Source organism: Amphibalanus amphitrite, unplaced genomic scaffold (genome assembly GCF_019059575.1).
Source record: "Amphibalanus amphitrite isolate SeventyFive unplaced genomic scaffold, NRLGWU_Aamphi_draft 000412F_arrow, whole genome shotgun sequence".
NCBI classification, from domain to species: domain Eukaryota; kingdom Metazoa; phylum Arthropoda; class Thecostraca; order Balanomorpha; family Balanidae; genus Amphibalanus; species Amphibalanus amphitrite.
The window spans coordinates 246180-269851 of NW_024881906.1; the positions used below are offsets into that span (position 1 = coordinate 246180).

General features: G+C 50.4%; 2 protein-coding genes and 1 long non-coding RNA gene across 23 annotated transcripts; 2 read left to right on the plus strand and 1 right to left on the minus strand.

Annotated features, from left to right (window-relative positions):
* Positions 1–13: 13 nt before the first annotated feature.
* LOC122390850 (histidine--tRNA ligase, cytoplasmic-like) lies at positions 14–19697 on the minus strand. Of its 20 annotated transcripts, none has more exons than XM_043384222.1 (8): positions 19130–19697; positions 6534–6619; positions 5130–5216; positions 3878–4159; positions 3117–3338; positions 2629–2835; positions 1183–1737; positions 14–787 (listed from the first exon to the last, which is right to left on the minus strand). In XM_043384222.1, exons 2-8 carry the CDS (start codon positions 6534–6536, stop codon positions 578–580), a joined length of 1566 nt encoding a protein of 521 aa, XP_043240157.1. In that variant the 5' UTR covers positions 6537–6619; positions 19130–19697; the 3' UTR covers positions 14–577. The 20 variants fall into 20 exon arrangements, with proteins under 20 accessions (XP_043240157.1, XP_043240152.1, XP_043240155.1 ...); XM_043384217.1 differs by lacking the exon at positions 5130–5216 and adding an exon at positions 5300–5569 and having other exon boundaries at positions 6534–6623; positions 19132–19243; XM_043384220.1 differs by having other exon boundaries at positions 6534–6623; positions 19132–19233.
* On the plus strand, positions 9235–12786 carry LOC122390853. The gene is made up of 3 exons (XR_006258241.1): positions 9235–9543; positions 10526–10599; positions 11908–12786. It is a non-coding gene; the product is annotated as an uncharacterized LOC122390853 (long non-coding RNA).
* Positions 19478–23672, plus strand: LOC122390852 (breast cancer metastasis-suppressor 1-like protein). Of its 2 annotated transcripts, none has more exons than XM_043384233.1 (2): positions 19478–19789; positions 22288–23672. In XM_043384233.1, the coding sequence occupies exon 2, from the start codon at positions 22302–22304 to the stop codon at positions 23019–23021; it is 720 nt and encodes a 239-aa protein (XP_043240168.1). In that variant the 5' UTR covers positions 19478–19789; positions 22288–22301; the 3' UTR covers positions 23022–23672. The 2 variants fall into 2 exon arrangements, with proteins under 2 accessions (XP_043240168.1, XP_043240167.1); XM_043384232.1 differs by having other exon boundaries at positions 19693–19699.

Genomic DNA, 23672 nt, shown 5'->3' on the forward strand with positions numbered 1-23672 from the left:
CAGATACTGCTACTCGGTCCCATTGCGGGCTGTATTTCGTCGTGATGTTCGGTCGAGGTGGATGGTCCCGACGTCACTGAGTCATGATGGTGAGACGTCGCGGCGGCGCGGCGGCGCGGCAGCAAAGTGCTGGCCGCCGACCCGCGTGGCATCCCAGTCCCGGTGGCAAGGAACAGCGCCGCCAAGCTCAGAGTGGCGGTCCTGCCCGCCTCGGGGCAGCGCCAGAGCGGCCGAACACTTACACAAATCGACGCACACAGAGCACAAGGAACACACAGCGCACTCCACGGCGCTTCTGCGTCAAACACACCACACAGGCCACAGACAATCTCAGCGCCGCATCCCGTAATGTCGAACATCACTGACTGACTTCACTTCGTACCGGGCTCAGGACGCCGTCAACCGCATCACGCGGGTAAAAACGCACCTCCACGCACGAAAAACAACCAACCGCAATAAATTACTATCGTTTCACGGCGTGTAGAGCCGACTGTGGCTCTTCCATTGCGCTGGATCATCACAGGGGCGTGGACGCAGCCTTTGGTCTGGATCGGGCGGGCCGGGTGGCAACGGCCGGTCAGCCGAGGGCGGCTAATTTCGCACGCAGCACCTCCACGAGCTGGTCCCGCTGCACTTCTGTCTCCTCGCGTGTGGCTACGTGGCGCAGTTTGACCACGCCACGCTGCAGTTCGCTCTCTCCGAGGATCACTGCGAACGGCACGCCGTGGTCCTCGCAGTACTGCAGCTGCTGCAGCAGCTTCGGGTTCTTCTTGTACGACTGCTCCGCCTGGAGGTGGTGAGAGGCGAGGGTCAGATGGCATGTCGCGAGCCCTTAGGTTGCTATTGCTCGGGAAAATGGTGCAATTCGAATAGCCCCATCCCTTCGGAAAACATCGGTCTGTTTTGTGGCAAAAAAAGAAAGAAGAAAAATCGAAGTCGATATCGACCAGACAAAACGGTGAGTGGGAAGGGAACACTATCGAAGAATACCTTTGATAGTTTTTCGATAGTTTATAATAGCTCAAGGCTTTACAACATGCTAACAAATCCTACGCGAACTGGACAGTCGACATTCTAGCACTACTTTGCATTGCTGAATACGCCCAGTTTGCCCTATCAATCACTATTCTTGTCATGACCGTCCTATACCCCCTCACAACATTCTTCCCCACCGTAACTGACCTTGACGTTGGCGTCCCACAGCGTGGTCAGCAGCTTCATCCGCTCGTCCATGAGCCCCTTCTGTGCCGAACAGACGTACACCTCCGTCTCCGTGGTGCGCACCTTCTGGTCAGCCTTGTCAGCCCGCGCCTCCATGATGGCAAACAGCCGCTCGATGCCGATACTGACGCCCACGCAGGGCACAGAGCGACCCTTGGGGTCGAACATGCCCACCAGGCCGTCGTAGCGGCCGCCGCCGGCGATGCTGCCCACGTCACCGCCTTCTAACACGGCCTCGTAGATGACGCCCGTGTAGTAGTCGAGGCCGCGCGCCAGGCTGAGGTCGAAGCTGACCCGACCGCCGACGCCGTACAGCGCGCAGTAGCCGAGGAAGGCGCGCATCGCCTCCAGACCGGCCGACACGTTCTTGTTGGCCGCCAGAGCTGCGTCCTTCAGCAGGGTGTCCACCAGCTCCGGGCCGCCCGAGAACTTGACGTAGTGGCCGATCCTGTCTGCCACCTCCGGAGACAGGTGCTTCTCCTCGACCATTTCACGCTTCACCTCCTCCCATGGACTCTGGGGGACACGGGAGGGAGGGGAGGTCAGAACCAGAAGCACTGGGTCGAGACTAGAGGTGTCAATTTCAGAAATTTCTTGTCCGATGTCCGTCCAATGTCTAAAATCCTAGCTCACTTTTGTCCGAAAAATGTCCAAGGCATGGATTTGTCCGAAAACTGTCCGAAAGCTGGATATGGAAAGAGAGGATGGGGGAACTGATCTATATTAGGTATATGTTATTATGTACCACATGATAACTAGATAACAGATATCCGCCATCTGGTTTTGAGAGCAAAATATTGCCAACTAAAAATGTTGAAGCAATATCATATGGAGTAGGGAATGGGCATTTGGGCAAAAGGCCTAATCTGATATACAACACAAACACAGCATATTGAGACAAGCCTATTCTGCTTCAAAATGTGCTACAGCCTACAACTCGAGACGCACATACTCGCAGGGTCAATGAGAGCATGTGGGAATGGTTAGCGCCTAGTGCATTATGGGATAGCTAAGTGGGGAGGGAGATATGGTCAGCGGACTGCATGTCGGCACATTAGTCGTGGTTAGTCGTTAATTAGGGACAGCTAATTAGGTCAACCAGTTTGATTAGTGACAAACGTCAGCAAAGATCAAATTATTATGACGTGGTGTTAGACTTCGTAACCCAAACGATGTCAAGCGAACTGGTGGACATATCGGCCACAAGCACCGACTAATATTAAAAAATAACCCAATAGTCAACAGTCAACACACTATTGTAGAACGTAACAGCGAAATGACCGTACTAGCTATGGACCCTATGCACGTCCTATTTACAACCAACGCTGCTGAATGCGCAATGCATATATCATCACCAGTATCATAATTCCCCTTCCCACCACGTTCCGGCGTCCATCCCCTTCTCACCTTGTCCAGTTTATCGACGGCCGAGCAGATGCTGCGGAACTGGTCTGGCGGGACGCCGCACACCTCGAACAGGCCGTCCAGGATCTGTCTGTGGTTCACCTTCACCACGAACGTGCCCAGCTGCAGCGACTCGAGGATCTCGGCCACGATCCGCACGCACTCGGCGTCCGGCACCATCGGGTCGTACGAGCCGGCTATGTCGAAATCCTGACCCGCAGAGCGGAACAGAGTCCGTCAGGTGGTGCGGAACCGAGCAGAAAGTTCATGGTGTCTATAGGCAATAATGCATACAGCGAGAGCGAAAGGTACGAAAATAATCAACTGACAATGGTGCCATAACTCGAAATTCAAACTACAATACAATGATTGCAGCAAACCCGGCCTGGCCTTAACTCAGCTGTGACTCAAACTTCGGTTGCTTTCTACCAAACCCCATGAACGCTTAGGACCCGGTACAGTCATTCCCACCACCTCCACCCCGTACTCACACACTGGTAGAACTCTCTGTAGCGGCCGCGCGCCTGCGACGGCTGGTCGCGCCGATACACCTTGGCGATCTGGTAGCGTTTGATGCTGCTGATCTTGTTCATGGCCACGTAGCGGGCGAACGGCACGGTCAGGTCATAGCGCAGCGACAGGATCTCGCCGCCCTGGTCCTTCAGGTCGTAGATGAGCTTACTATCCTCGCCGTACTTGCCTGTGAGCACTTCCTGTGGGAGGGAGGGGGGGGGGGGAGTAAGGAAGATGTGGCGATAGCCGACAGTCTGATGCCCATACGAGGCAAATCGGTTATAAATCGGCGGAAAGTAAGGACCGACCTAAACCTAATGCGTTACAACAATTGGCTGTATGTAAATGGCTGTATGTTACAGCACGCTATAAGCACCTTACAGTGTTCAACGTGGTTAAATGACACGCTAAAATTAGCACAGCTTCTCAAAACCACAAAAATAATATCGGGCATCGTCAGACTGTAGCGGAAAACGCATGACTGCTCCGCTTGCGTCACCCGGCGTGGCGAGGTAGCCGGCAGCCAACCCTTCACGAGCGTGCCCATTACTCGCAACTCATTGGTCCTCTGTCGTAACCAGGCTGCGTGTCACGACTCCCGCGGCGGTACTAAACACCTCCGCGAGGGCTGAACACACCCATACGTACAGCGTCCAGCTTGAAAAGCTCTGTTCAAGTGATGTCGCCGCTCCACTACCAGCTACTCTAAATCACGCAGGTCCCTTCCCCAGTCACTCACCCTGAGCTCAAACACGGGCGTGTCGATGGTCTCGGCGCCGTGGCGTTTGAACGTCTCCACAATGGAGGCGAACACACGCTCGCGCAGTGCCATCTGGGCCGGCTGGAAGTCGCGCGTGCCCTTGGCCGTCTTGAGGATGAGTTTGCCGCCCGCGCCGGCTGACCGGGAGCTCTCATGGCGCTGCTTTCCGCCCGTGTTAGTGCCGCTGACGTCGCCGTCTGAGGCGTCTCCGGAGCAGAGGCGGGCTCGGAGGGCGGCCAGCCGCTGCAGCTCACCGTCCAGCTGGGGGAGGGAGAGAGAGCAAGGGTCAGAGGGGTCAGGGGAGAGGGTTCGGTCAGGGGCGCCGCAGAGGATGGAGTGGAAAGGGAGGAATGGGGGAGGGAGGGAGAGAGAGAGAGAGAGAGAGAGAGAGAGGGGGGGGAGAGAGAGGGAGAGAGAGAGAGAGAGAGAGAGAGAGAGAGAGAGAGAGAGAGAGAGAGAGAGAGAGAGAGAGAGAGAGAGAGAGAGAGAGAGGAGAGCGAGGGCGAAACAAAGCGGAAATTATTCAAACAAGCACGACCAAATGCCACTGACCCGCAAAGACATTGCTGGAAAACTACCTATGTCACATAGCGACCCGAGAATAGAAGTTTGATGATCACGATCTTACGGTCCTGAAAACGATCAGACTGCATTGATTATTAGAGTTCATGGCTATCTGAGTTTACGACATACGCAAATATTTACACTGGAATCTTAATAAACTGAAATCATTATTATAAGACACGACAGCGCTGAGGTTAGTCGCATGCATTCTTTTACAATCGACATATTGGAAACTTCCTCCTTCATTTTCGAAGCCCTAACCAAACCCGTTACCACAGATGGCTTGCTACGGATAGCCACCGGTCTCAGCTGCGTGAGCTGCCCGTCTGCCCAACATAAATAGTTCTGAGAAGTGCCGGCACCGCGGGCCGGCCGGCACCACCGTTTTTACCGCGGCAGAATGTGAGAGAGATGACGCAAGAATGACGACAGGTGCCGTGATTATTTCGCGACACTGCGGTAGCTAGAATGGTGCGAGAGCACAGCGAGTCTGCACGTACGAAGTGTTGTAACCCGGTCAGCTGCCGCGGATGTTACAGCAGGCGATAATCGCGGCGCAGCCGGTCGGACCAGCCATGCGACTATGTCCGGTCACAGCCCCGGCTCTGAGGTCGTGCCTGGTTAGAGCCGCGGCTCAGTGTCGGTCTGCCGGTCCGGCGGCCCTTACCTGGCGCTGGCGGCCGAGGCAGGGACAGCAGCAGCGGTGGGCGCCCGCAGAGCCGAACCGCCGCGCGCCGGCCACCAGCCTCAGACTCTGCCGCGCGACCGGCGCCAGCACACAGCCAGAGAAACAGACGGGGACGGGGGCGGGGGCGGGGGCGGGGGCGGCGTCAGTACCTGTTGTCGTGCCTCCTCTCTGCCGGCGCTGAGCGCCCGCTCCAGGGTCAGTCCGTCGGGTGGCGGCGCCGTCAGCTCGGCCGGCAGCCAGCTGCTCAGGTGGCCGAACCAGCGGCGCAGGTGCGGCACCTCGTCCGTCAGCGCGGCGGCCGGCACGCGCGCGCGCGCCTCGCCGTCCAGCCGACCGGGCCGCGCGCCGCACAGGTAGCTGCGCGTCGCCAGGAAGCCGTCCAGCGCCTGCAGTTCTCGCCCGCTCAGTGGAGACGCCATCTGTGCACACACGAGCAGCCGCAGCGCGCCACTGAGCGACCGGCCGGCGGCGGCGGCGGCGGGGGCGCGGCGGCCACGTCGCCGCCGGCCGGCCGGCCCTGGCCGCCGTCAGCCAATGGCGGCCGGCGCCGGCCGGGTGTGGCCGCCGCGTCACGGCTCCCGACACGTGCCCACTGGGGTTCCGGCCCGGAGAGGAGGCCGCCCTCGGCCCCGGCGGGGGAGGGGCGGGGAGGAGTGGACCGCAGTGGGTGGGAGGTGTCAGGTGGCCGGTATACATGGAGTGGACCGGTTAGCGGCACGCACCTGCGACTGTCGCGGCCGCCGAAGGTCGCCTGACGTAAGTCGGACCACGGAGCGGGTCAGGCAGGGAGGGAGGGGGAGAGAGGGCGGTGACGTAACAATGACAGTACCGCACCGATTGACGGAAACTTACGACGGCAAGCGCCGAGGAGCAAGAGTGATGATGCATCTCAAAATATAAAAACGCAGCTTAGGATAGGCAGCCTCTAGCTAAACTTGGAAAGCACTGCAAAGTGCAAACTTTGTCATACAAACCAGCAACAAAGGGCAGGTGATTATGGCTGAAACACCAATGTAACCAAGAAATCACCTATTAAGAAATAAGAATAAAAGCACACTGTTTGCACACTTTTTTGATAAAGTGACTAATAATCTGATATGTAATCTGATATGTAATCTGATGATAAAGTAATCTGAATTCAGCTGGATACTCTGCAGCCAAGAGAAGCAAACAGTACTATTAGGAAACAGCAATTCAAGGTATAAAACCATTATGGTAGTTAAGGTACATCATACATGGATTGCTTTTCTTGTCTTTGGAATACTTTATCATAATTTTTTTACATATATTTGAAGCTAAAATGTAAGAAAACCATTCAGTACATTCAAGCAGACTAAACAGCACAAATTATCTAACTAAAATCGACCTGCTCTTGGTACTCACCATTTATGCTCTAGAATATTCAAAGTAATGTTGAGCCAAATAAATATTTGAACTCTTCAGTTCCCTCTTCAAACTTCGAGGCAAATCTGAAAGCAAGTGCATGGGTTCACCAATCAAAAAATCAAAATACCAAGGCACTTATCTACTTTATTGCAGCAGTAAGTGCATATTTCTATAGAGTTCATGGGTTCATATACATATATAATATATAATGGAGAGAGAGAGAGAGAGAGAGAGAGAGAGAGAGAGAGAGAGAGAGAGAGAGAGAGAGAGAGAGAGAGAGAGAGAGAGAGAGAGAGAGAGAGAGAGAGAGAGAGAGAGAGAGAGAGAGAGAGAGAGAGAGGGAGAGAGAGAGAGAGAGAGAGAGAGAGAGAGAGAGAGAGAGAGAGAGAGAGAGAGAGAGAGAGAGAGAGAGAGAGAGAGAGAGAGAGAGAGAGAGAGACAGAGACAGAGACAGAGACAGAGACAGAGAGACAGAGGCAGAGAGACAGAGGCAGAGAGACAGAGGCAGAGAGACAGAGGCAGAGAGACAGAGGCAGAGAGACAGAGGCAGAGAGACAGAGGCAGAGAGACAGAGGCAGAGAGACAGAGGCAGAGAGACAGAGGCAGAGAGACAGAGGCAGAGAGACAGAGGCAGAGAGACAGAGGCAGAGAGACAGAGGCAGAGAGACAGAGGCAGAGAGACAGAGGCAGAGAGACAGAGGCAGAGAGACAGAGGCAGAGAGACAGAGGCAGAGAGACAGAGGCAGAGAGACAGAGGCAGAGAGACAGAGGCAGAGAGACAGAGGCAGAGAGACAGAGGCAGAGAGACAGAGGCAGAGAGACAGAGGCAGAGAGACAGAGGCAGAGAGACAGAGGCAGAGAGACAGAGGCAGAGAGACAGAGGCAGAGAGACAGAGGCAGAGAGACAGAGGCAGAGAGACAGAGGCAGAGAGACAGAGGCAGAGAGACAGAGGCAGAGAGACAGAGGCAGAGAGACAGAGGCAGAGAGACAGAGGCAGAGAGACAGAGGCAGAGAGACAGAGGCAGAGAGACAGAGGCAGAGAGACAGAGGCAGAGAGACAGAGGCAGAGAGACACAGAGACACAGAGACAGAGAGACACAGAGGCAGAGGCAGAGGCAGAGGCAGAGGCAAAGGCAGAGGCAGAGGCAGAGGCAGAGGCAGAGGCAGAGGCAGAGGCAGAGGCAGAGGCAGAGGGAGGGGGAGGGGGAGGGAGAGGGAGAGGGAGAGGGAGAGGGAGAGGGAGAGAGAGAGGGAGGGAGGGAGAGGGAGAGGGAGAGGGAGAGAGAGAGGGAGGGAGGGAGAGGGAGAGGGAGAGGGAGAGGGAGAGGGAGAGAGAGAGGGAGGGAGGGAGAGAGAGAGGCGCAGAAAAACCTAACCAGGCAAGCAATGGCGCGAAAGAACCTAAACAGGCAAGCAATGGCGCGGAAGAATCTAACCAGGCGCCTGTTAAACTTTCTGAGTTTGGTAGCAAAATATACTTGTTTAAAGGGACCCTCCCACCTTCAAAAAAGTTAATGAATTGGCATGAAAGTGATGTCCCTTGGTTCAGAAAGAGCGAAAACGAATATCTACCAAATTTCACCGAAAAATATTCACTGGTTTTCAAGATATTAGGCTTTTACTTTTGTTTACTTTTTGGGATCTCCCCTGTTACTAGCGACTTTATTTGGAAGCAATAATTTGGCAGCCTTAAAGAGCGGCAGACGTTGCGCGCAAATCAGCGTATACCACCACGTGTTAACGATGGTTTTAGTCTAAGATTTACAAATCGTTAGATCTCCGCTGACGTCACAAATTCTTAGGGGGCATTCCAATGCATTAGCCCCTTAGAATCCGAAAACTGCAAGTTTGAAATTCCATATCTTCGAATTAAAGCATTTTTCGATGTGAGTGCCCAAACCGGTATTTGCAGGCCATGGCCACCAATTTGGCTATCTCAACTCAAAACTAATGTTAAGATGGGAGTGTCCCTTTAAAATGCATAGGAGATGAGCAGTAATTGAAACAGATGACTGAGCTTTTGTTTAAGACCTCTTAGAGGGACCCTCCCACCTTAACATTAGATTTGAGTTGAGATAGCCAAAATGGGGTCCCTGGCTCACAATTACCGGTTTCGGCACTCACAACATCGAGAAATGCCTTAAATCGGAAATATTGAATTTCAAAATTGCAGCATTTTGATTCAGAGGGGCTAATGCTTAGGAATACCCCTCTGAATGTGTGACGTCAGCGCAGATATCTAACGATTTTTAAATGTTTGACTAAAACGTTTTGTAGCACGCGGTGGTATATGCTATTTGCGCGCAACATCTGCCGCAAACGCCGCACTTCTAAAATAAAGTCGCTAGAAACAGCGGAGATCCCAAAAAAGTAAACAAAAGTAAAAGTCAAATATCTTGAAAACCGGTGAATATTTTTCGGTGAAATTTGGTAGATATTCGTTTTCGCTCTTTCTGAACCGAGCGACATCACTTTCATGCCAATTCATAAACTTTTTTGAAGGTGGGAGGGTCCCTTTAAATCTCTCTCCTCATTGTGAAAATGCAGAAAGATTTTTATGCAGCACAGCGACAAGCTCAGCCTTCGAGCCTAATTATAAACTTGTTGTTCTTTTGGTTTAGGGCGCGTAGCAGCTTGGCTCTTGCGTCCAACAATTATAATATGATAGGCAGGGGTAAAGGAAAGGAGGAAAAAACGTCCTTTAAAGGAAAAGTGCCACCTTCTTGAAATATGAAGATATCGTTGGTTTTTATTTTGACATTATTATTTTCCATTTTCTTTTCAAAACCGGTGCCAGAAGTGCATAATTCGCTAAAAAGTATTTCAAACTATTTAACATATTGGTACTATGTTTATACTCTCTACCGCAGCTACTGTATGATGTCATAGCAATGACGTCACACTCAAGCCAATCAGCCTTGAGGAGGATAGACTCGTCGGACTGTAGCGGTTGTAAACAACTTGTCGCCCCGTGTGTCTGCCCGTGGCGCTAGTTATCTGTCGAAGGTAAGGGTGAAAGATGGATATAATGGCCATGGAACGCTATTTTAGGATTATTGGTGAATAGCAAGAATATAGTTTTGGTGGTTTGAAATTGTTTGTCCTCAGTGATTGGCTTGATTCTCATTTTGCGGCATAAGCGGCTGTTTGGTTACATTGCATTTTTTATGATTGTGTAATTATTATGATTATGTTCCTCCAAAGTAGGCATCACATATCAATCTCAAAGGCAGATCATCTTCTTTTCATGCCTATAATTTTCTTCAAGAATATTAATAAAAAATATTCCATTTACCCCTGCCTATCATATATCCCATGGAGCTGCCGGTGGAAGTAGGCATGCAATGTGACCTAGCATTGGCGATGTGGTTAATTAGCTTTAAAGTACTATGGAATGCTAAAGGTCATCATTTAGAATGGTTTTCAAAACATCCCACTAGGAAATATTCATTGAAACCTGAAAATTACTTACAAAATGTAAATGTATAGCCACGTCTCAAGAGCATTCAGCCGTCTTCTCAGTAAATATATAATGAAACATAATCTTACCTGACCTAGCCTTACCTACAACCTACAACGTACGGCATTGGTAAAGCTGGCATCAATGTCAGCGTATATTAGTTTGGTAGGTTGTGGGTAGGTAGGTTGCAGGTCAGTAGGTAAGGTTAGGTTAGGTTAGATTGTTTTTAAGATTCCTTTTATCTACACATTTACCGGTTAGCGCTGACGGTGACACCAGCTTTACCGGTACCCAACCTACCACCTACAACCTACAACCTAAAACCTGCATTCAATGGTGGCGGGTGGTGATAATTGTTATACCTATATGATAATACTGGAGATAAATACCATACAGATTAGCTGGTATCCATGACACACTTTCTTAATAAGAAGGTCTTCTATTAAATCATGTCTATTTTATAGGAATGAAATGATTTTTGTTGTAGTCACATTCCCTACTCTGACCATCATGTCTGATTATTTCCAGTTACCACTGACAATGCCCAAAACAAGAACAACAAAGGCCCAAAGGTGGCTGTTTGGTAGTGCGCAAAGCTGCTGGTAAGTGGCATCAAAGGATAGGATGTTGTTGTTGTTATGGGTTAGGGCGCGTAGCAACTTGGCTCTTGCGTCCAACATCAAAGGATAGGATGTGCTTTGTTATTTCCAGGCACGTAGCCAGGATTTTGCTCAGGGGGGCGGGGGGGGGGGGTCACAGGTTGTGGCCTAGTGTTGTACCCCCTCCAAAAAAGGAAAATTTATCTGATTAGGCCCACTATTTTGGGGGTGTGTCACAGTGTCCCAAAATTTATTTTGGTCCTGGGTGTCAGAGTGGAAAATTCAACCTCCAAAATGATGAAGAGAGTGCAAAATTCAGGTGTGAAAAACCCGACATTAACATGCTTACTCATGAATTGTACATGCGTCAAGAATTGTAGGTATGTTTCTCGGCAGGTGAGCGTGGGACAAACTTAGATATTTAATGTGAATTGGGAGTGATAATCCTGCTAATAAATTTATATTAAAAGTAACGTTTCAGGGCTGTTTTAGGAGTGGAAAATTGGCTCCAAATGTTTCGCATCGGAGGGGAAAATTGCGGCCGTTTTGGGTGTCAGTTCTCACCCAGATCGGCAAATTTTGGGACACTGGTGTGTCACAGCTGTTTTTATTTTAAAAAAAAAATCGCCATCACCGAGGGGGGAAGGGGCACGAGGGCATGGCTCCCGTGCCCCTCCCCCCTCCTTGGTTACGTCCTTGGTTATTTCTGAGAGTTTGGATATCACAAAGCTTTAGATATAAATTAGAATGTAATAAGAAGCTTACAGCATTGCACCTTTCCAGACACTGATAATTCATTTTCCTTTATTGTTTCAAAAGTCAATTTTCAACACAAAAAAGTTGAAATTATTAACTCAAATAATTGCAAATATATGCTTTGGTAATTTGCCTTTCGCATCACTATCAACAAAATAATCAAGGGTGACTAAATATGAAATGTTCCTGCATGATCTTCATCGTGAACAATTGTCAAGGTATGATGTTTGCGTGTTGAAATGTTATAAAGAACTTATGTCATAAAAACACAACTTGTAAAATTGTGTCTTTCCATATTATTCTGCAAGTAAGCCTTGGAAGGAAGAGACACTATTCCGTCCTACAGAAGCCATTTAGAAATGTGTGACATGTTCAGCACTTTGAGTCAGTCGGTGCCCGGACCTCAGTCGGCTGTATGACCGTCTCCTCGTCCTCTTTTGTCGGCTCCGCCCCGTGCTGTTCTATAAGGGTGTCTGACCCGCTGCCGCTATCCCCACTGTGAGGTCTGACCCGCCGCGCGCTGTCACCACTGTCGGCCCTCTGTGTGCGCGGCAGGTGGTGGTGGACGTCTCTGCCCTGACGCGCGGCGTGCGTCTGCTCAGTGTGGAGGTGCCGCTGACAGCGGTGCCGGCCGGACCGGCTGCCTCTCCGGCGGCCGACATTGAGCGCGGCACGTGTCCGGCGCCGTTCGGGCCGCTGCAGCTGCTGCAGTCGGCGGCGCAGCTGTCCGTCTCCGTGTCGCTGGCCGTGCCGCTGGACCTGCTGCCGCGGCCGGCGCCGGCGCGCTGCGCCTACGGCCGCCTGCTGGCCGTCGTCTCGCAGCGCGGCCTGCAGCGCAGCGGCGTGCTGCAGCTCATCCAGCAGCTCAACGAGCCGCCCAGCCCGGCGGCGGCCGAGGGCGCCGCGCCGCGCCGGCCCGGCGACGTCAGCACACCTGGCATCAGCGGCTTCTGCCTGGCCGACCGTCAGCTGCACCTGCTGTTCGCCGAGGGGCGCGCCGACGCCGAGCTGGAACAGACGGCGGCCGCGCCGCGCGCTCTGCCGCGCCGCGACGCTCGACTCTGCCACCACTCGGGCCTACTGTTTAGGGAGCTGTTTAGGAGCCTGTACCCGCGCCAGCCGGCCGCGTTCCGCGTGCTCGAGGACCGCCCGCTACGCGCCCAGCTGCTCGACACCCGCCTCTACACGTTACAGAAACAGGAGCCGGCGCGCGCCGTCCGCGCCATCAGAGAGTGCTTCCGCACGCAGTGGCTGTCGGAAAATGAACCTGCTTCCCAACGAGGCCGGCCTGCAACAACTGCTGGCCGGCTGTTGGCCGAAAAAAAACGCCTTCAACCGGATGTCAGTTGTCAAATCAACGCGTATTAATGCATTCACTAGGATGGGCTTACGTAAAGCTGTAGAATTGCAAATATATAATGGCACTGTTTTTGATCCGTTCGGTATGCATTGGTATCATATGATCTCTCATTCACAGACGATCAGCTGCGAAGACCCAGATCCGTAGTAGAGGGCTCATCGAGTCCGGGTCCAGCTCCCCGTACTTCCTCCACTTTGGAAACACCGCAGCGCAGATCACAGTTATACATAATATTTAGTTTTCATTCACTTCATAACCGAAGGTTGTTTGATAGGTGATATGCTGCTTGAGTTGCACCCCGGTATATCAATACGAAGCTTCCGTCCCTGCCACATACCAGTGAAGGAGGCGGCGGCGGCGGCGGCCGGGGCCGGGCTGCCCTGCCCACCGACACAGTCTGTGAAATGCCCCAACAACCTTTAAAATTCAACAGGCTTCATAAATGTTTTTTTGCACCATATTTTCTCGCGTATATGAAAGCTCTAAAATGTACAATATTCCTTTCAGCCACAAGCGATATAAAAGCTCTACAAAACGTCATGTCTCTGTGTGCAAGAAAGACACATATATTGTGTATAATCGAGCGTACATGATCTGCAGCGCTGCGGAGGGCTGCTCGGTTGCCGCTTTTTACCAGTCGGCTCTAGGTCGGACATATGGGTAAACAAAATGGAATAGTAATATTAAACAATGCTACCTGCTGATGCTACTGGGCCTCTCATTGGTGAAGAACTGGCAGCCAGCCAGCGTGTTTTTGTGAGAACTGTTTTAACAGCAGCAACCGAACGGCTCTCGGGCCAGCGACCAGTGAGCGTAGACGGCACAGCGCTCCGTTAGGCATCGGCGGGCAAGCACGCATTAGCTGTGGACGGACCGGCCGCCCGAACATATTTGTCGGTATCGGAAGTATCGTGAACCAAATGACTGCTAGCGAAAAAAGGACTGCCTCTCGTATCCATGAAAACATGTGTTCTACAAAAGTACATAATTGCTTAGTTGTCGCCAGTCACTCATTGCACCATGGCGTCAGTGTGGGGCCGCGCCCCGAATCATCTCAATCGCCAGGCAAAGCATCTCAATCGACAGGCACATGGTAGTCCAGCTACGAATCCGAGCCGCGGCATCCCGTCTATGTATCTACATTACACCACAATCGAACACTGTCGGGCCACCCGAGACAGCAGTCTTCAATGTAACATCAAAACCCGCCACTCGTCTAATACCAGAAAAATGAGCATTGAGTACCTACCGAATATCGACTACAGAAGATTACAATGGGGTGCAGATCTAGCAAGAGTGTCGCGGTTCGTCTCGGCACGGCTTACAGGCCGCCGAGCCCGCGCAGGTGACCGCCAGCTCCACCTGTTCCACCTCCGGCGCGGAAGCTCGATCACAAGACTGACCTCAGTCGGCGCTCTGTGCTCGGCACGGGGCGACCGGGTCAGGAGCGGGCCGCTGCCGCCAGGGCCGCGGCCACCAGCCACGCGGCAGCGCCCGCGCACCGGCCGCCACCACCTGCTCAGCCCAGATGCGCGCCACGGCGTCATTGGGGCTTCCCTGAGCAGGATCGAACCAGAGCTGCATGCACGGCTCCGTATCCGCCGTGAAATTCCACGAGTGATCCCACACCTGAAAAGGCGCACGGTTTGCGTCACAGCTCGGCTCACTTTCACAGTCCACGCACCGGCAGCAATTAAGGGCTACTTAGATAGTGTGCTAATAGAGCGCAATCACTTAGCTTAATCCATATAGTCAACCATGAATTGTTAATTACGAGCGAGCGAGCGAAGCGAAGTCTTTTCAATATCACGGAAAAAGCTCAGTATGAGCGGCCCGACCCGGCCCGGCCTGTAACGCTTTTGAGAGGCTTATATCTTAGCAACCGCTGGACCGATTGGCCTGCGGTCTTTTTTTTTTGTTGGCTAGCCCTATTCCCTCTACCCCGTAATTGACTACCCTTGATACATTACAGGGACCGTCGTGGCACGTGCCACGTGAAAAGTCAAGGGTGTTATTTGTCAAAAGTTGCAAAAGAAGTGATTTTGAGAGGCTTATCTCAGCAGCCGCTTGGGCGGTCTTGCGGTAAATTTTGTAGGGTAGCTGCACCCCTTCAACCAAAGGTCGGATGCTCTTGATCTATGTGAGTGACCCCCACTGCACGTGCAAAATGCAAAAAGAAGAGGTGCCGAATTTGTTCCCATTTCAATAACTCTGTAATTACTGGGGCGATTTAGCTGAAACTTGGCATACAGGTAGGCAGTAGGCACCCACCAGGCAATGCATTCCCATATGTTGCGGTTAGGGTGCTACTGCTTAGTGTATTATGTGTAAAATAAAGGACGCTTGAATCTTACCTGAGTGATGTCCATTTCTTGATCACTTTCATCTGTGGGTGACCGAGCAGCGACAGCAACCCAAGGCGTATACGGAATCTGTAAAAAATCAGCACACCGTTACCACATGTTTTAATAAAACTTACCTATAGGGAGGTAGCATAAAATACAGATCAAAACAATAACATACCAACATACAGATATTCGGTTAGGTTGAAATGGCTAAAAAATATAAAAAATAAGGGCAAGGTACTAGGGCTGTAAAGCTGTAAGGGCTCGGTACTAGTAATAATTTTTGGCTAAAAATATCACAAATAAAGACTCTGCACTAAAGCTGTAATGTCTGGTACTAGGAATAACTTTAGAGTGAAGTGTTACAAAAACAATATTCAAAGTCTTTTGATAACTTTGCAGGCATTTTCATCACTTTTAAAAAATAACTTACATTCTGATCCGGCACAGCACTGTTCTTTAGACGCAAACGTTTTTGACTGTGCTTATCATGGTGCGCACTTCTTGTTAAGTTTAAGTGGTCATGTGGTCTTGGCTCATTGGTCATGCCACACACCCTCATCCACTTTTCTCTGTACTTCTTTTTTTAGCGGGAGCCTAAAAGTAAAAAAGGGTCAACACATGCTTAGTCCATGCAACACATACCGTAAACCAGAGCAACTTTGTACCACTTTTTAGGTTTTTGTTGAATATCTTTTTTAATTGTTGTCCAATCTGGCTAGTTTTTTGCAAGGTGGAAGCTACAACCTTTGTCAACAGTTTGCTCTAGAGCAAAAGAATGCTAGCATCTTGAGTTATTTTATTTTTTTATTGAACAAGTGGTCAAAGTTGTAGAGGGGTTTTAGAACTTTGTACCACTGATTATAATCCTATTTTATTCAATGCTAACGAATAAAATGGTATTTTACAGAGCATCTTTGGTCCACATAAGTTCTTTTAAAAAATATCCTGACACACCAGGACTTCAACTGGCTGAAAACAATCACAGAAACACTGGTTTACAATGGGGCAACAGATTCACAGTGAACGGCTGTTCCGGGCTTTGGATGGAGTAAAATCACATGAGCACTCTGGCTTTTAAATGAGCGGCTGAGTAAGAACCACAAAACTCAGCACCTTCAGAAGTCACTTGACAGTTCTCTAACAAATGAAGGTGAATTGTCCACGGGTGCCAACCGGGATGGGAGGCTGGAGCTTGCGGATGACATCGCTGAATGAGTAGGTAAGAATATCATCATGCCTAGGCCACTTAAACCTATTACCAAACTGCTCCATGGCACGGATTTTCGGCCCATCATCTGCGACAGCCACCACCTCACCCCGATACACCCTCCCTTCGTACAGGAACTCTACAAAATCACCAACTTGAATGCTGTTCCTGCTTGGAGCTGGTCCTTCACTTTGTTGTTCACAGCATTGACTGTCATAAATGACGAAAAAAGTATGCTATAGTGATGAGAAGCTTCCTAAGAATGATTTCCTGGTGGACCAAAGTTGTAGCATTTTGACGGAAAAAGTGCTTGCAACTTTGACCACCACCCCTAAAAAATGACCATAAAAAGAAAATGGGGGGCTTTCTTCCTCTAAGCCTTTAGAGAACTCATGTAGGTAGGTACTTACTGTCTAGATAGCCAGTGTCGCTCCAGTTCTTACCAGTTCCGCTCCTTACATCATCCTAGCAGCTTCTGTTTTTTGCGCCAAAATCAAGGCTTTTATTATAAAAATTCTGCTGCTGTCAAGGTCACATAACAAAAGCAGGTCTGTTCACACATAGTTAGGGCACATATTGGGCTAAATTGCCTGCATGAAAAAATGTCCCGAATATTACGATGGATTTTTTAAAAAATCAGCAAAGTATCTTTTCCATGGTGGACCAAAGTTGCACCGATGGACCAAAGTTGCTCTGGTTTACGGTACTCTGTGTATTAAGCTGAATAGCTCCACTGAGCCCAGTTTCACCAAGTGCGGTAAACTTAATTTTGGGGTAGTTTTTGTAGTTAAGTAGTGGGGTAGTTTGGTAGTTTACCCCAAATTGAGTTTACCGCACTTGGTGAAACTGGGCTCTGGTGAGTTTCCTTTTCTTGTCAGCACATAAGTGAAAGAAAACTGTGTAGACAAGAGATGAACCAAACCCCCATGGAAAGGTAGGTGTTACCACAACCAGGAAATGGGATTTGAAGGGCTGGATAAATGTGTCTGAGTTCTGCCTTTCAGCCAGACTGGAAAACATCCATACACTACGCCGGATGCCCGTGAGCCCCTCATGCGCCAAAATTTAAAGCAAGCAATTTTGAGCTGAAATTCCAGTGCATGATTTCCACTGAAAGTTGGGTGCCTGTTTGCACCAAAATTAAGCCACTTTTACATAAAGCACATGTGCATATCTACCGACCAAGACTATATCAACCAGACAGATCGTTCCGGGGCCTCGGAGTCAGACGCTCTTCCCTTTCTGAGCGTCTGAATTAGTTAATGTTCCCATGAAAACCCAATACCACAATTTGTGTGGCACACTGTAGAATCTTAAGGTGAAACAAGGCCCAGGCCGGAAGTTCCGACTCTCTTCAGACCTGCCAGCGCCCGCAGGGCAAGTCTGCTGCTAGATTGACCACAGCGTGTCAAAAAATTCGGTGACAGCCATTTGCATAAACATTATGCGCCATGCGGTCACCCTGCGCCTAAAAATTAAGCTGCCACCATGCGCTGAATTTGACGCATGCAAAATTATGCTGGATGTGCGATGAAATTTTCGGGGCAACGCCGCAATCACGCCACTTCGCATGACATATTCGGCATAACTTGCGTTTTTTATCCAGTCTGGCATTTCAGTTGTGAAAGCCTGAACAGTTCAAAAGGGTTTGCTAATCCAGGGGAGAGTTCTGTGAAAACAAAAGTAATAGAAGAGCCATTGCAATAAATAAGAATTTAGGTACCTACCTATAGGTACCTAGGTACTTAATTGTGCACAGTCAGTCACACGCATATCAGTCCCGACCCGACGTAGGTCGTTTGCTCCGCGGATCACGCACTTCTTCATCGTTATTATAGGTATTTGTTCGAACAAAAATGCCCTGATTTCGGATCAGAGCCACGGTATAAAATATGGTATACTGCATTGCGTAAGATAAAAATGCATTTTTGCAATTGGCTCTATATACGGCCTTGCAATTGGCTACCAAACGAGATGTCATCTGTTCAGGGCATAGCATAGGTTTACTTTCATAGACCTCATGAAAGTAGCTCATGAAACTCATCACCAATCAGCGCGACGGATTTCAAGATTCGATTGCGGATGTTCATCCGCCGGCCGATTGCCAGAACAGACAACGAAAAATAACGCAACTGCTCGTGGTCTGCTCGCTAGTACAGGGATCCGTGCCTGATCAGTACTGCTGCAAGCTGATTGGTTAAAAACCAAAGCCTCGCCGCGGGTGGCTGTATTGTCGGATAAGAACGCATTCCTGGGATAAGAACGCATTCCGGGGCCCTGTTTCACCGGTGATAGCAGCAAGCTGCTATCACGTTTCGCGAGCTGACGTCATGTCGTGACGCCATACTGTTGTCGTAATGGGTAGTTCCGGCGCACGATTGCCGCGACCTTGGCGGCGGCATTAAGTGACGTATGAGCCTAAAAGTAAGAGTTTACGCAGTCATGATAGTATATATATTTTTGATATATATTTTTTTCAATATGATGTATTTAAAAGAAGTTGGGTTTAGGAAAAATTTGGACATTAACTTCGAACATTTAGCTGATGACGTAAAACAATATTGCGGCAATCGTGCGCCAGAATTGCCCCTTACGTCAGCAGTATGACGTCATCACATTACGTCAGCTCGCGCAATTTGATAGCAGCGTGCTGCTATCACCGGTGAAACAGGGCCCTGGCATATTTTCTTTTAAAATTGCCGATAACTACGAATGGAGGCCGAAATCGGCCGTAAGGAGGTAGACAGAGAGGTTTTTGGACACGGGCTACAAGATGGCTATCTCAGTTTCAATCCCCATGTTAAAGGTGGCCCTTTTCCTTTTCCTACGAAAAATTTGCACCACACACTTCACCACTCCCACCTGCACCGCCATCGGCGTGTATCCAATATCGGATTCGAAGAGGTCGTGGCCGGTTATGAAAAAAAAATGATGGGATCTTTTGTCGTCATATTGAACGCCAATGACTGCAGAAGGTTTCCTATACGTTTTCATTTCGACCAATCAGCATACAGTATTTATGATGTCATGATTTTTTAAAGAAAACTGTGGGCAGTACTGTGAATGTCTGTTCTGCGCCATTACAAAAAGTCTCGTTGAAATGTTCATTTCTTTACGAAAATGATGTCAGAGCAGAAGCTTTGAAAAATCCATTGAAAGCAAATGACGCATTGCGAAAAAATGAATTGCACAAAATGTGCTAGGACCAATGTCAACGTCAAAATCTGTCAAAATGTATATGTTAAATGCAAAATATCACCGTAGCGCCGAAACAATTCGGAGTAAATTCTCTCTACTTTAAGCCAAATGCCGTGTGCAATGCGTGCGATGGACCCTTGAACACTGCCTTGAACAAGCCCAACAGTCCATTCCATACTCCTTGGCCATTCCCACGATTCAGTGAAAAACGCAAGAAAAACGTGAAAAGTAGAGGTGTAGGACGATTTTCACTCAGCTTCGATTTGAACCGTTAATAGTTATTTATAAGATCTTTGTTTCATCATATTTTGTGCTAAGTATCTGGTGAGTTGTCCTTTTTATGTTAGGTAACGTAGAAGGCGTACAAGGGAACTTGGCTGGACTGGACCTTATAGGCCAATCGTCCTGTCTAAATTCCATTTTGTTTTTTATAGCAATAGGATAGTTTCAGTCATCACAGTATGGTATTTCACTCCTCACAGTATGACACCCCTCACAGGTTTCTCATGGGAGATTCAGCCACCCGGATTCCATTCCTGGGTGGGGTAATGCACCTGGCATAGCTCGTTCAGTAGAGCGTTGGACTCTGCGTGGTGAGAGCACGAGTTCTCAGTTATAACAGTCTAGATTTGAAGCATGACGGGCGCTTGATGTTTATGAGCTTCCTGCCAGGTATGGTTGCGGTTGGTGGCGGGCCGTAGCCAGGCAAAGTCGATGAGGGGACTGCCCGTGCACAGACTGTGAGCACATTTAACTTTGGACTCCAAATTCTGCCATAGAATTGGAATTGCCTGATTGGAGGGTAGAGGGCAGGGTCAACGCAACAAGCTTTGCTTAGCGGGGGCTCTGTCCTTGTGAATCCTTCCATTCAGAAGGTTCAGAATAAATTTATTTTTAAAAAATGTCACTACTTGGCCGCTTGGAACAGCATTGGTATGAGAGGTTCCAGTGGATGATTCCACTTGGGCCACTGGAAATGGTGCTTAATCCAAAACCAACCACTTTACTCCTCACAGGTATGGTCTGCACTTTGCTGTTGGTAATAACAGCCATGATTAGTTGATTGAAGGGACAGCACCTGGCTTTCATGGGCACACTTAAGTTTTTGAATCCAAATTCCAAAGTTAACAGATTAGGTACCAGAAATTGCTGTAATGGTTGGGGATCGCAGGGAATGTGGGGGATTAGGGGAAGGCGACAGTCTCTGTCTAGTGTTGTCTCAGGTTCTGTCAGTTTATTTCAACATTGCAGCGAAATTTGTATTTAAGCTAATTTAAGTATATTAATGATTGAAGTTTTGTTTTGTAAAGTCAGCATGTATTATGATATCAAGATAAGGGCTCCAGCAGCCAGTGGTTTGCATGTGTTGAAAATCCTAATCCCCGACTGGAAAAAATGCACGTTTTCGTAGAGAACTTGAGCGTAGTTGGGCGTTTGCGCCGAAATTTTTCGGCGTACTTCGGCGTAAATCGACGGCTTGCGCCGAAATTTTCGGCGTACTTCGGCGTAAATCGACGGTTTTCTCTATCCCTCTATCGCAAACGGCTCCGGAGCAGTCGCGAAAAACCCGTCAGGGGGTGGCACCAACCCCCCTCGGCCGGCGAGGGTTAAATGTCTTCGGGAGTTAAACATCTTAAATATCACTTATCTTGTCTCGCGTTCGTCTCAGGGTATTTAAGTCATGTTCAGTGAACCTGATTGTGACTCTCCCACGGCGGGAACAGTCCACCGATCAAGAGTGAGGTTATGGATTGTCGGATCCCCTAGTTCAGATAACGTATGCTATCGTTTGCGTATTGACCGTTGTGATTCCTGTATTTCCGGCGTGTGATTTGCGAGCGGACGCTGGCAATCGGTCCCGCGTGGCCTGGTATCTGCCCGACCCCATCGGCCGTGCTTGCACCACGCCTGTTGAAGGCCCCGTCAGGCGTCAGTCACCGGCTGGGCACATACTGCTGATCAGAGCCGGGCAACAAAATAAAGGTTACGTTATGGAACATGCCAGTGAGTTTGTGAGTCAGGAGATTTTGTGATAGCGAACGCTGGTGCTCGGTCCCGCATGGCCTGCTGATGTCTATTGTCTGCCCGATCCCGTCGACCGTGCCAACAACCGTCTGTAGACAGTAGTCACTGGGAGACAGCCACACACACACGCCAGCCCCCCCCCCCCCCGACGAAAAGTGCGTGGCTACAGCCTGCAGCCATCAGTAAGCCTTGAAAATTTTCGGCGCATGAAGCATGGCTTGGTAAAATAATTTCGGCGCATAAACCCTTGCGCCGAAATTTCGGCGCATCACCTCCGCCGAGAACTTCAGCGTAGTGGAGGCATTTTTTTCCAGTCGGGTCCTAATCCACACTGAATGGAGCGAGCTGAATTTGACAGCTGGCCATTGGGTTGTTCTGACAACGGACCACTGTCGATCTGACAGTGGATGACTGTTGGTGATAACGGACAGGTGATAACATTGTTTTGAAAGCGGAACCTGTTTGTCTGACAGCGGAGGACTGTCGGTCTGACGGCGGACGACTGTCGGTGATAACGGAAAACTGTCACTTGCAGTGGACAACAACTATTGTCATGACAGCTGACAGCTGTTGATCTCACAGTGGACGACTGTCGTTCTGACAGCGAACGGCGGTCGGTCTGATAGCTGTGTAATTCGGGCCTCATACGAACTACTGGTCGCTTGAAAATATTAAAATCAATAGTTCATGCATGACACTAGATGTGTTTCTTCTCCCACTCTGTTTAAAGTCTTCCTCTGCCCATTGGAATTGGGACATTGCCCCAATGTGAACTCGGTGTTTGTTATGTTACACAGTTTCTGCTGCCGCGATGCCGACCAACAAGGAGGAGTCGGACGGTGAGATGGAGCAGGACGAGAGCAGCGCCAGTGACTCGGGGTCGTCGCACGGCTCCGACACGGACACATCCGACCTCGACCTCGACCAGTGCCTCGTCCGCAAGAACGAGTGTCTGGACCACCTCTGTGAGCTGGAGCAGCAGTTCGCCGTGCTCAAGGAGCAGCTGTTCTCTGAGAAGCTGGCGCTGCTGGACGACCGGCTGGCGGCAGTGCGCGCCGGCACCGCGCCCGAGTTCCTCACTCCGCTCCGGCAGCTGGAGGAGGCGCACTGCACGCGCCAGGAGGTGGCGCTCCGCCTCAAGTGCTACCGGCTGGCCAACGCGCAGCACCGCTACGACTCGGAGATGCTGGCCGCCGAGCAGAACTGGCGCTCCAGCAAGAGCATGCTGTACGACCAGGTGCGCCAGGACCTGGAGGAGCGCGCGCGTCGCCTGGAGGAGGACCGTCGCCACGTGGACATCACGTCCGACCTGTGGCAGGAGGAGCGGACCGGCCGGCGCGGCCGGCGCGCCAGCCAGACCGAGGACGGCAGCCGAAAGAAGCGGCCCGTCACCGTCACCGGCCCCTACATCGTCTACATGCTCTCCGACAACGACGTGCTCGAGGACTGGACCGCCATCAAGAAGGCGCTGTCGGTTACAAAGCGTAAGGGCGAGGTGAAGATCCTGCGTGACGTGAACGCCCTCTGGTGAGCGCCCGGGCGGGCCGTGGCTCTGACACGTGTTGGTGAGTGTGTGGCGTCGGACACGTGAGACGACGCTGGGGACGCCGACGCCGCTTCGTCCCACTCCTGCTGTCCGTGTTTTGGAAGTGACCCCTCGACGTACCTGCGTGGCAGGTGCGATGTGCCGAGCGTTTGACCTGATAGTCCGTGCGTGCGTGTGTGAGTTCATGTTGTCGCTGTGATGAGTCACGATGATCTTTGCCACCGTTGACCTCTGTATGATGTGTTTCGGCTCTGAGGGCGGTGCACCCGTGCCCACCTGACTGATGTGGGGCGTTTGCAGCCCGAATCTCTCCCATCTGACCCACTGCCGACTGTAGGTAGTAGCTGGTCGCGCCGTGGCCGGCCGCCGTGTAGCGTATAGTGCGCCCGGCTCTGAGCGGGGCCTGGGCTGAATTGAACTATTGCGTTAGCGATAGCGAACAATGAATTGAAGGATTGATTGCTGCTGATTGTATTGTCTTTTTCTGCACAGAATGCCACTTTTTGTGATACCCGAGGACGGCGTGTGTTCGCTTTTGTTTCGTTGGAATGAACCCCATGCAATTCGACGCAATGAGTAAATGTAATGGACCAAATGAAATTGAATTAAATAATCAATACAACACTACCAAAAGTG